The sequence below is a fragment of the Notechis scutatus genome, chromosome 3, assembly GCF_049901735.1.
Source record: "Notechis scutatus isolate UNSWTSFEM ecotype Mainland chromosome 3, rNotScu1.2, whole genome shotgun sequence".
Lineage (NCBI taxonomy): Eukaryota > Metazoa > Chordata > Lepidosauria > Squamata > Elapidae > Notechis > Notechis scutatus.
In genome coordinates this window covers 7,719,679-7,732,563 of record NC_142011.1, presented here as the reverse complement: position 1 = coordinate 7,732,563, position 12,885 = coordinate 7,719,679, and the positions used below count along the sequence as shown (strand labels likewise).

Genomic DNA, 12,885 nt, shown 5'->3' with positions numbered 1-12,885 from the left:
GCTATTTCTGCTGACTGTGCCAACTGCCAACAGTTCAGCAGTTCAAATCCCACTGGCTCAAGGTTGACTCAGTCTTCCGTCCTTCCGAGGTGGGTAAAACGAGGACCCAGATTGTTGGGGGAAATAGGCTGACTCTGTAAACCGCTTAGAGAGGGCTGTAAAGCACAGTGAAGTGGTATATAAGTCTAAGTGCTATTGCTACAAAAAAAAATTAAAAGGAAAACAAACAAAAGGTGGAAAAGAAGAAGCAAAACAGAAAGAAAACACAGAATTATGATTTTAGCCCTTCTTCCTATTGAATAATTGCTATCTTATTCTTTCCCCATCCTTTTTAATCCCCAAATCCATAAATCGTATAATACATTTCTTTTCCAACTGAGGAAGGCTAACTTTTAGGCCAAAGGAATCTCAACCTGTCAGCAGGAGCGTAGCTAGATAATTTTAGACCAGCGATAGTGAAACTTTGAAGCTCAGAGGGTCAAAAATTTGGAAAATGTGTAACTTGACCTTGCTTACAGGTCATCCCCAGTATAGGGGTTCCTGCTTGAGCGGTGGGTTGGACTAGAAATCTTCCAAGGTCCTTTCAAACTCTGTTATGACTATATGCCACGGTGCACAGCTCACAGTTACTTCCCCCCCAAAGTGATACCTATTTATCTACTTGCATTTGCATGCTTTCAAACTGCTAGGAGGAGCTGAGGCAAGAATGGGAGCTCACCTCATCTCGCGCACCCGGGTCTCAAATCCAGCCTGCCAGTTTTCCGGCTGGAAAGCTCAGCGTCTTTAACCATCGTGCAGAGCCGTCTCTTCTTACCTTTGCTGTAATAGTTCTTCCTGATGGAGTCCAAGGTCTTGTTCTGCTTCTCCTCTGCTTGGAAATGTTTCGCGTGCTCTCCCGTCGCCGGCTGCCCGGGGTCCCTCACCACCTTGACCTGTTCCGCTTTCAGGGCGATGGCCTGCTCCAACAGGCCCAGGTTCCCCCGCGTCATCATATCGTACATCTCAGATTCGTCGGTCACGGTGGACTTCTGAGAGTGAGTGTCGTCATCCTTTTCATCGTCCGACCTGACCTCCACAATGACAGAATATTCCGGCTTGGGGTTGACCGCCTGTCTTTCACAGTGAGTTTGGGGGCTATCCTGAGAAGTGTGAGGCACTTCTTGACAGAGGACATCAGCCATCGCTTCCTCTTCCTCCTCCTCTTCGTATTCTTCTTCTTCCTCTTCCTCCTCCTCTTCCTCCTCCCCTTCTTCTTCTTCTTCTTCTTCTTCATCATCATGGTCTTCTTCTTCTTCTTCCTCCTCCTCCTCGTCTTCTTCCTCCTCTTTTTGGAGCTTGCACGAGTCCTCACAGCTCGCCTCATCCTCCTGATGTTCTAGGCACAAATCACTGCTCCTTTCGCTGGTGACCTCAATCACTTCTTCTGCATCTTCTGTATGGATGATGATCTCCTTTTCGCATTCCTCCTCAACTGCTTCTTCCTCTTCTTCTTCTTCTTCCTCCTCCTCTTCTTCTTCTTCCTCCTCCTCCTCCTCTTCTTCTTCTGTTGCTCCTTCGCAGAGCAAGTGCATGGTGTTTCCTCCGCTGCTGGAGACCTCGCCTTCGCTTTCTGACACAGGCCGTTTAGAGACGACAGTTTCTTCCGTTCTTTGGCCTGGATTGAAAAAGAGAGTGATTTCTTGAAAATGGTTGTGGGTACAATTGGGGGTGGGGGGGTGGGGGAGAGGTAAGCGTGTCCCTACTTTTGTATCTGTTGTGTAGCGTGTGAGGCTTTTGCATGACAAGGGGGATAGCAAGCAGAGGAACAGGCTGGGACATCCTTGGTGCATCCTTGGTTTTTTTTTTGCAGTTGTTTCATGACCCAACTAGGTAACATCATCATTGCTAGAAGGGAGGGGTGTTTGTGGAGTGGAGGGGGAGGAGGAGGAGGAGGATGACAATGGGGTCCACAGTGCTCTCTGAACTTGGTGGTTTTCTTGCAAACGTTTCATGACCCAACTAGGTAACATCATCAGTGCTAGAAGGGAGGGTGTTTGTGGAGTGGAGCAGGGAGGAGGAGGAGGAGGAGGAGGGGAGGAGGAGGAGGAGGAGGAGGAGGAGGAGGAAGAGAACGACAGTGGGATCTTTCGTGCTCTCTGAGTTTGGTGATTTGTTACAGACATTTCATGACCCAACTAGGTAACACCATCAGTGCTAGAAGGAGGGTGTTTGTGGAGTGGAGCAGGGAGGAGGAGGAGGAGGAGGAAGAGGAGGAGGAGGAGGAGGAAGAGGAGGAGGAGGAGGAAGAGGTCGACAGTGGGCTCTCTGAAGTTTGGTTTTTTTACAGACATTTCATGACCCAACTAGGTAACATCATCAGTGCTAGAAGGGAGGGGTGTTTGTGGAGGGAGAAGGAGGAAGAGGAGGAGGAAGAGGAGGAGGAGGAGGAGGAGCAGGAGGAGGAGGAGGAGGAGGAGGAGGAGGAGAACGACAGTGGGATCTTTCATGCTCTCTGAGATTGGTGATTTGTTACAAACATTTCATGGCCCAACTAGGTAACATCATCAGTGCTAGAAGGGAGGGACAGTGGTTTTCTTGCAGATGTTTCATGACCCAGCTAGGTAACATCATCACTGCTAGAAGTGGGTAGGGCTTGCTGTTGGTGGAAGTAAGTGGTTTAGGAGCCCAATTGAAGAACCTTCAAGAGCACTCCCAACAATATGGTACAATCTTCTAGAATTCAGGTAATCCTCGAGTTAACAACTGTTCATTTAGTAACTGTTCAAAGTTAGAAGGGCACTGGAAAAAGTGACTGGTGACCATTTTTCACCCATGGTCACATGATTTACATTCAAATGCTTGCAAATGACTCATACTTATGATGGTTACAGTGTCCCAGGGTCATGGTTTTCTCCTTTTGTGACCGTCTGACAAGTAAGGTCCATGGGGAAACCAGATGCACTTCATGTTACTAACTTAATAACTTGCACTGATTGACTTAACAACTGTGGGAAGAAAAGTCGTAAAATGGGGCAAATTTCACTTTAAAAATTTCTCACTTAGCAATACAACTTTTGAGCTCAATTGTGGTCGTATGCTGAGGACTACCTGGATAAATTGAGAGCAAACCCCATTCCTTACCGGCACTGATGATGTTACGTAGTTGGGTCATGAAATGTCTGCAAGAAAACAACCAAGCTCAGAGGGCACCAAAGACCAAAATGTAGCTCCTTTCTTAATTTTCTGAATGAAGAACTTATGGACGTATTATTTAGAGAAGGGGTCTCCAACCTTGGCAACTTTAAGCCTGGAGGACTTCAACTCCCAGAATTCCCTAGCCAGCAAAGCAAAGTTGGCTGAGGAATTCTGGGAGTTGAAGTCCTCCAGGCTTAAAGTTGCCAAGTTTGGAGACCCCTGATTTAGAGGAGCCATTGCAGCTCGTCCTAGACTTAACAACCGTTAGTTTAGTGACTTTGTGAAGTTACAATGGCATTGAAAAAACTGACTTATGACTAGTCTTCACACTTATGACCGTTGCAGCATCCCCTCAGTCATGTGATCAAAATTCAGGTACACCTGGCAACTGGCATGTTCTTAGCAGTTTCCAATCAAGCAAAGTCAACGGGGGAAGCTGGATTTGTTTAACAACCATGCGATTCACTCAACAACTGCAGTGATTCGTTTAACAATGGTGGCCCAAAAGGGTCCTTTAAACAAGGCACAAGTCCCCTTAACAACTGCCTCGCTTAGCAACGGAAAGGCTTGTTTCCTGGGACTCACTTAAGAACCATCTTGTTTTTTTGCGATGGACATGCTGGGTCCACTTCTGGTTGTTACGTCAAGGACTAGCAGTACAGTGCTGAGATTATCAGAAGGAACTAGGGGTGGGATTCTACCGGTTTGGACTGGTTCAGGAGAACCGGTTGTTAAAGTTACAGCCAAACCGGTATTTCAACTGACCAGCTGGCCCTACACAGCCCATTTTCGATACAGGTAAGTGCAGGGTCCACACGAAGGCTCTGGGAGAGGGGGAAATGGGCCTTCTGGAAGACCAGAAATGGGCCTGTTTCCGGTTTCCGGAGGGTCTCCAGAGGCCGGGGAGGCCGTTTTTCCCCTCCCAGAGGCCCGGGGGAAGCCTCTGTACCCTTGGGAGAGCAAAAACATCCTCCCCCGGGCTCTGGAGGCCCACCAGAAGCCGGAAACAGGAAGTTTCAGTACGTCCCGCCCACCACGGCCCCAGCCACCCAGCAACTGGTCAGTGAATGGGTTGCTGGGATTTTTGAATCCCACCCCTGGAAGGAGGGACCCCGCACCTTCTTCCGAGGGAGGGCTGCTGGACGCCTCCTTTTGCATCAGGGCTCCTTCCTCGTCTTCCTCTTCCAGGGTGCCTTCTGAATCATCCGTCACAGAGTCCTGCTTGGCTTCGGCCTCTTCGCTCCCATCACTGTCCACATTGTAGCCCTCGTCCAGGGTGAGCTTCAAGGGATGGGATTTCCTCTTGGGCTCCAGGTGCCCTCCTTCTAAGTGCTGAAGTTTCCTCTTCTTCGCCAGCGGGCAGCTTTGTAAACTAGGAGGAAAGCCAAGAGAAAAGAGAAAGAAGAGAGAAAGAGAAAGAGAGGAAAAAGAGAGACAGAAAGAGAGGGGAAGAGAAAAAGAGACAGTGAGAGAAAAACAGAAGCAGAAAGAGAGGAAGAGAAAAAGAGAAAGAGAGAAAGAAAAAGAGAGAAACAGAAACAACAGAGAGAAACAGAAAGAGAGGAAGAAAAGCAAAAGAGAGAAAGAGAAACAAAGAAAGAAAAAGAGAGAAACAAACAGAAAGAGAGGAAGAGGAAGAGAGAGAAACAGAAACAAAAAGTGAGAGGAAGAGAGACAGAGAAACAGAAACAGAAAGAGAGGAAGAGAGAGAGAAAGAGAAAAAGAAAAAAGAGAAAGAGGGAAACAGAGAAACAGAAACAGAGGGGAAGAGAAAGAGAAAAGGAGAGAGAAAGAAAAGAAATAAAGAGAAAGAAGAGAATGAGAGAAAGAAAGAAAGAAAGAAAGAGAGAGAGAGAGCATAAGAGAAGCAACTCAACACAATGTGATAGAAGCAGGTGTCTACATAACCATATGACCATTTCCTAGTGCTATTTATTTGGATGGAAGCTCAGAATTATAACTACTGTATATAAATAGCATGTAAGAGTTCATATTATCCCATAATATTCCCAGCATGATTTGGTTGATGACCAACTGAATATTCAAGGTGTGCATTTTCCACAGGATAAAGAGTTTTCAGGTTATATATTATAATTCAACTTTCTGGGCCATCCTCATCTGTGGCCACCTTGAATCAGTTCTTATGAGAAAGCAGATTCTTCCAAGAAACTGGAAGCATCAATCAAAGGCACTCTTATTACTGAAAACAGATATTCAAGGAGGCCCCTTTTCTGCTGATCATGACAAGTTATAAGGTGGTACTACAGCTCACTGTCGCCTGGTGATTGGCCCAAAGCTGACTTTTATGCCTAAGGTGGGACTAAAACTCACAGTCACCTGGTTGTTGGCTCAAAGTCACCCAGCCAACATTCATGCCTAAGGTGGGACTAGAATTCACATTCTCCTGGTGATTGGTCCAAAGTCACCCAGCCGGCTTTCATGCCTAAAATGAGACTAGAACTCAGAGTCTCCTGGTGATTGGCCCAAAGTAACCCAATGGCTTGGATACCTAAGGTGGGACTAGAACTCACAGTCTCCCGGTGATTGGCCCAAAGTCACCCAATGGCTTGCATACCTAAGGTGGGACTAGAACTCATTGTCTCCTGGTGATTGGTCCAAAGTCACCCAGCCGGCTTTCATGCCTAAAATGAGACTAGAACTCACAGTCTCCTGGTGATTGGCCCAAAGTCACCCATTGGCTTGCATACCTAAGGTGGGACTAGAACTCACAGTCTCCTGGTGATTGGCCCAAAGTCACCCAATGGCTTGCATACCTAAGGTGGGACTAGAACTCATTGTCTCCTGGTGATTGGCCCAAAGTCACCCAGCCGGCTTTCATGCCTAAAATGAGACTAGAACTCACAGTCTCCTGGTGATTGGCCCAAAGTCACCCAATGGCTTGCATACCTAAGGTGGGACTAGAACTCACAGTCTCCTGGTGATTGGCCCAAAGTCACCCATTGGCTTTCATGCCTAAGGTGGGACTAGAACTGACAATCATTCAGTGATTGACCCAAAGTCACCTAATTGATCACAAACATTGGCCACCAATTCAGAAGATGGTTTGGTGTTCTGAGCCTCCTTGCTGAAGAATTCAGTGAAGGTGATTGAGATGGCAATGGAATTAGAGATGCCAAACGGACACCCCAAACTCACCTCCTGTGTCTCGCGTACTTTCCTCGAATGTGTCCTGATCCATTGCATCCTGGAGTGGGACAGCTGTGTGAAGAGGGTGACACACACAAGCCAGAAATAAAAGCGGGTATAATTTCCAAGGCAGGGGGTGGGTGGGGGAGGAAGAAGAGGGAGAACGAACCAAATCAACTCAACCTCAAGTAGTCCTCGACTTACAAAAGTTGAGTGACCTTTCAAAGTTACAAAGGCACTGGAAAAAAAGTGAATTACGAGTGTTTTTCACGCTTACAACCTTTCCAGGATCCCCATGGACATGTGATCCCAATTGAGATAACAATAGTAACCATATAGTAGGATAATATTTTTAATGAATTATAACTTTTGTTATTCATATATATAAGGTAACAAGGTTATAAGTGATATTATTGGCTAAAAGAAAATATATTTGTGTAAAAATGAGATGTTAGAGGGAAGAGAATATACAGAAAATAAAATAGATGCAACAGTGGCAAATGTAATACTGGGGTGGTATAATAGGGGAAATATAAATTAAGATGAAATCTTGAATGGTCAATGAATGGTACGAATAGATTAAATTGTAAACATGGTGAGCGTAAGAAATATATGATCAAGGAAGTTAGAGATTGATTAGAATGATTTTAATGAATTAAATATTTTGTTATCCACTTGTGTAAGGTAATCAGGATATATTGTTATATTGTTGGCTAAAGAAAATAAGAATGAAAATATATTTGTGTAAAAATGAGAAGTTAGACAGAGGAAACACACAGAAAATAAAATATATGTTATTACATATTGGAAAGGGGATTTGATGGTGGATGGTATAAATTAAGATGAAATTTGGATTGATTAATGAAATGATATGAATAGATTAAACTGTAAACATGTTGAATTTAAGTATATGATCAAGAAAGATAGAGATTGATCGATATAAAATAATTTATGAGAATATAAAGAAGAAAATTTGGTAATAGTTAATGATGTGATCTTAGAAAGCTGTATTTGTGACTATGGATATGACTGATTTAAAATGTAAAACACCTGGAACCACGCTGTTCTCGCAAAGATGTATTTAAATAATTTAAAACTAAAAAACTTTTTTTAAAAAAAGAGATAACAATAGCACCAAACTTATATACCGCTTTATAGCCCCCTCTAAGCGGTTTACAGAGTCAGCCTATTGTCCCCAACAATCTGGGTCCTCGTTTTACTGACTTTGGAAGGAAGGAAGGCTGAGTCAACCTTGAGCTGGTCAGGATCAAACTGCTGGCAGTCGGCAGAGTGAGCCTACAATACTGCATTCTAACCACTGTGCCACCTCGGCTCTATACAGATGTGTGGCAATTGGCCTGACTTACAACAGTTCGTTTAGCGACCGTTCAAAGTTACAATGGCACTGAAAAAAGTGAATTGTGACCATTTTTTCACACTTACAACCTTTGAAGCATCCGCACCCGTTCAAAATTCAGAACGCTTGGCAACTAACTGACTCATATTTATCACGGTTTCCAGTTATGACCTCTGCAGCATCGCCATAATCATGTGATCAAAGTTCAAATTCTTCGCAGTTGGTTCGTAGTTATGACCGTTCCTGGGTCCCAAGGTCACGTGATCCCCTTTTGAGACCTTCTGATAAGCAGAGTCAATTGGGGAAGCCAGATTCACTTAACAACCGGGTTACTAACTTAACCGATGCAATGATTCACTTCACAACGGTGGCAAGAAAAGTCGGGCAGAACTCATTTAACAAATCATCTCATGTAGGGACATAAATTTTGGGCTCAATTGGAGTCCCTTTTTGCAATCTTCTGATAAGCCAAGCCAATGGGGAAGCCGGATCCACTTAACAACCATGTCTCTAACTTAACTACAGTGATGATTCACTTAAGAACTATGGCGAGAAAGGTTGGTAAAACGGGGCAAAACTCAACCACCGTCTTGCTTAGCAACAGAAATGTTGGGCTCAGTTGTGGTCGTAAGCCGAGGACTACCTGTACATGGATGATGGAGAGCACCTGAAGGCGCCAGGTGCCTCGGAAAGTAAAGTGACACCTAGAAGCATCTGGGAGAAGAGAATGAATTCCCTTTCGACATTTCCTCGGCTGCTTTCGATTTCAAAAGAGGGAAGGCAGCGGCTTTGTGATTTGCTAAAAATTAATGAAATGAGTCACCCTATTTAATTAAATGAAGGGCTCATTATAGTTTTATGAGTGTGTTTAATTAAAGATTTGCATATGTAAGAGCAGGCCTTTTAAAAGGAAGCAGTTCCCACACTTAGGCTCTCACAGCCAGGGAATTTTATTTTATTTATGTGTTATAGTTTCTCTCTCTTTCACACACACACACACACAAAACCACACACACACACACACACACACAAAACCACACACAAAATCACACACACAAAACCACACACCCACACATAAAACCACACACACACACGGCCATGTCATATTGCTCAATCACATGGATTTTCTACGCCTTCCTACGATCAATAATGGTGAAATAACAGATAACATAATCGGAGTTGTAGGTCATCTAGTCCAACCCCCCGCCCAAGCGAGAGACCCTACACCGTTTCTGACAAATGGAAGTCCAATCTCTTCTTGGAAGAGTCAAGTGATGGCGCTCCCACAACTTCCGAGGGCAACTTCTGTTCCATTGGTTGATTGTTCTCACTGTCAGAAAGTTTCTCCTTATTTCCAGGTTAAATCTCTCCTTGTTCAGTTTCCATCCATTATTCATTGTCTGGCCTTGGAAAACAGCTTGACCCCTTCCTCCTGTCTGTGGCAGCCTCTCAAATATTGGAAGACTGCTATCGTGTCTCCCCTGGTCCTTCTCTTCATTAGACTAGCCAGGCCCAGTTTCTGCAACCGTTCTTTGTATGTTTTAGCCTCCAGTCCCCTAATCATCCTGGTTGCTCTTCTCCGCACTTTTTCTAGAATCTCAACATCTTTTTTATAATGTGGTGACCAAAACTGGATGCAGTACTCTAGGTGTGGTCTTACTAAGGCTTTATAGAGTGGTATTAGTACCTCACTTGATCTCGACTGTATCCCTCTGTTAATGAATAAATTGCATTCTTTGCTTAAATTCTGATTTTTTGGGGGAATGGATTTCCGCGAATGTACTTTTGAGATCGTCCACTCTGCAGATAGTCCTGGACTTATGACTGTTCGTTCAGTCTGTTTGAAGTGACGACAGCCTCGGGAAACTCACAGTTATGACCATTGTACTATCCTCACCAGTGGTGGAACTCAAAAATTCCCACCACTGGTTCTGTGGGTGTGGCTTGGTGGGCGTGGCTGCAGGGGTGGGATTGCATGCCTTGCGCGCCTCGCACAATCATGAACATGCACGCGCCAAATGCATGCTTTGCGCATGCGTTAAAACAGTAAAAACTAAGCTACTGCGCCTCTCAGCTGTTTAGCATAGGAATCTGCTCTGCCACGGCAAACAGCTGAGAGGTTTAAAAAGGACGAAGGAGCAGCGGCGGGCAGGTGGGCCCAACTGCAGAGTGTCGGGAAGACTCTGAGTGAACCAGTTCTCTGCCAGCTGATTTTAGGCGCTACTGGTATGCCAGAACTGGGCCGAACCGGTAGAATACCACCACTGATCCCCGCGATCATGTGATCCACAATTCAGGCCCTTGGCATTGTTGTGGTTCGTTGGCGGCTAGTGCAGATGGCAGCGGAATTGGACAGTGGAGAAGAACGGGGACCAGTCCGGGAGTCTGGGGAAGACTCGGATGAGGGTCCTGCATCCTATGCAGAGATGGGGCCAGGACCATCTGGGAGTGGGGTGCTGCCTCCGGAGTCTGGTAGCAGTGAGGCAGAGGACCCAGGCAAGCCTGTTCCCAGTGCGCGTGTGCGCAGAGCTGCTAGAAGGCAAGAGCAACTGAAACAAAAGGGGCGACTCGAGAGTAAGTCTGGGAGGTGATGGCTCCTCCCATAAAGGATAAAAGTCAGACCTCAATGACGAAACCTTTGCAGGAAGCAAAGTAGTTCGATCGGTTCCGAGTCATCCTTGAAGCTCTGTGTACTTTGGTTGGTTTCTTTTATAGTTAATTGGATACTTCTGTTTTTGGCAGCATTCCACAGCACTGAAAGGCGTGTGCTTATCTTGGGGGACTGTTTATAATGAGTTCTGGCTGGGAATGAAAGCAATTCGCAGCGTTGCCATAAAATAGGTTTTGCTTTTAAAACAAGTTTGGGAACAACTACGATTTACAAAGCCTGGGTCAGAACAGGCACCTGGTTTGTATTTAGGACTGGTTCCAACTTCTTGTGATCAGGATTTGCAACCTTTTTTTGTCAGTTCCTGGGAAAGGTGAATTTGCATAACGATGGCTGTATAAAAAAACGGTCCTAAACGGGGTCCAACTTGAATTAACAATGGCAACTACTTGCCATGAAAATTCCAACGTCAATGGTAACTGTAAGTTGAGGACTGTCTATACCACCAGTCCTCACACTTGTGACCATGGCAGCATCCGCACAGTCACGGGATCAAACTTCAGGCGCTCGGCAACCAACATGTACAGGTGGTCCTCGACTTACAACGGTTCACTTAGCAACTGTTGGAAGTTACAACGGCACGGGGAAAAAAGTGAGTTATGACTGTTTTTCACACTTATGACCATTTCAGCATCCCCATGTGGTGATGTGATTTACGTTTGGATGCTTGGCAACTGACTCACAATTATGACAGGTGCAATAACCTGGCACCATGTGATCTCCTTTTGTGACCTTCTGACAAGCAAAGTCAATGGGGAAGCCAGATTCACTTAACAACTGGGTGACTAACTTAACAACTGCAATGATTCACTTAACAATGGTGGCAAGAAAAGTTGTAAAAAACTCACTTAACAAATGTCTCACTTAGCAATATAAATTTTGGGCTCAATTGGGGTCATAAGTCGAGGACTACCTGTATTTTTGACAGTTGCCGCTTTGGGTCATGGGATCACCCTTTGCAGCCTTCCCAGCTGTTTTCCCACAAGCAAAGTCAATGGGGGAAACTGGACTCATTTCATGACCACCTGATTCTCTTAACAACGGCAGTGAGTCACTTAACAATCGTTGGGAGAAAAAAATAATAAAATCGGGGATGACTCACTTAACAACTGCCTGGTTTAGCAATGGAAGCATTGGGGACCATGGTCCTAATGGTCGTAAGGTGAGGACTACCTGTTGTCCAGAGGAAGCCATGAGCGAATGGATGCCAGATGAAACCACAACATCCAACTGCTCAGAATTTGGCACAGATGGTCCTCGACTTATGATCACAATTGAGCCCAAAATGTATGTTGCTAAGCGAGAAAGTTAAGTGAGTTTTACCCCACTTTATTCCTTCCTTCCATCTTTCCTCCCTCCCTCCCTCTTGCTTCTTTCCTCCCTCTTCCTTCCTTCCTTCTTTCCTTCTTTCCTTCCCTCCCTCCCTCCCCCCTTCCTTTTCCTTCCTTCCTTCCTTCCCCTTCCTTCCTTCCTTCCTTCCTTCCTTCCTTCCTTCCTTCCTTCCTTCCTTCCTTCCTTCCTTCCTTCCTTCCTTCCTTCCCTCTTCCTTCTCCTTCCTTCCCTCCCTCCCTCCCTCCTTCCTTTTTTTCTTCCCTCCTTACCATCTTCCCTCCCTCCTTCCTTCCTTCCTTCCTTCCTTCCTTCCTTCCTTCCTTCCTTCCTTCCTTCCCTTCCTTCCTTCCTTCCTTCCTCCTTCCTCCCTCCCTCCCTCCCTCCCTCTTCCTTCCTTCTTTCCTTCCCTCCCTCCCTCCCTCTTCCCTCTTCCTCCTCCCATCTTTCCCTCTTCCTCCTCCTCCTTCCTTCCTTCCTTCCTTCCTTCCTTCCTTCCTTCCTTCCTTCCTTCCTTCCTTCCTTTCCCTCCCTCCCTCCCTCCCTCCCTCCCTCCCTCTTTCCTTCCTTCATCCCGCCCTTTTCCTCCTTCCTCCCTCCCTTCCACTAAACGGATTGTTGTAAGTCAAGAACTCCCTGTAACATCTAAATTGCAGATTTCAATCAATCAATCGGAACAGAACTGGACAGGCCTTGGAGGGGTCTTCTACTCCAAACCCCTATCCGAGCAAGACACCCCATACCATTCCAGACAAGTGACTGTCCAATCTCTTCTTAAAAACCTCCAATGACGGGGCATCCACAACTTCTGGAGCCAAGCTGTTCCACTAATTATCCTCATGGTTAAGACGTTTCTCCTTAACTCCTTAATTTAAGAATCCGCCAGGTATTCCTGAAAACACCCCAGCTTCTCAGGGTTCATGGAGCACGTTCAAATCCTGCGGGTCGAATAAGCGAGATTATTTTCCTTCCTCATTAGAAAACTCCAGGCGCCAAAGAGCAATTGGAAGCTCCCCGGTCCAACTTCCTATGGTGTTTCTACTTTGAGGAACAGGCTGTTATGGAGATTACCGGGTGCACGGCCTGGCCTGCCTTTTATTGTCGAACACATCAGCAGAGGTGGCAATTGATGCCAATGACATATTTCAGGGGCAGCCTGGTTACGCACAGCCATCGCTGCAGCTGTCCCCTAACTGCCTGATTAGCTGGA

The 12,885-nt window shown here is 45.7% G+C and overlaps 1 protein-coding gene and 1 long non-coding RNA gene across 4 annotated transcripts in view; both read right to left on the bottom strand.

Annotated features, from left to right (window-relative positions):
* MYT1 (myelin transcription factor 1) overlaps nucleotides 1–12,885 on the bottom strand; it is a 172,398-nt gene that overhangs the window by 78,288 nt on the left and 81,225 nt on the right. For all 3 annotated transcript variants that reach the window (XM_087959158.1, XM_087959159.1, XM_087959160.1), the window contains exons 5-7: nucleotides 6,331–6,393; nucleotides 4,293–4,546; nucleotides 815–1,654 (exon numbers count right to left, since the gene is read on the bottom strand). In XM_087959158.1, coding sequence (XP_087815284.1) covers nucleotides 815–1,654; nucleotides 4,293–4,546; nucleotides 6,331–6,393 — 1,157 coding nt within the window. The remainder of the gene's footprint in view (nucleotides 1–814; nucleotides 1,655–4,292; nucleotides 4,547–6,330; nucleotides 6,394–12,885) is intronic.
* Nucleotides 1–12,885, bottom strand: part of LOC148131073 (uncharacterized) — a 150,556-nt gene that overhangs the window by 84,517 nt on the left and 53,154 nt on the right. The gene's annotated exons all lie outside the window — the stretch shown is intronic.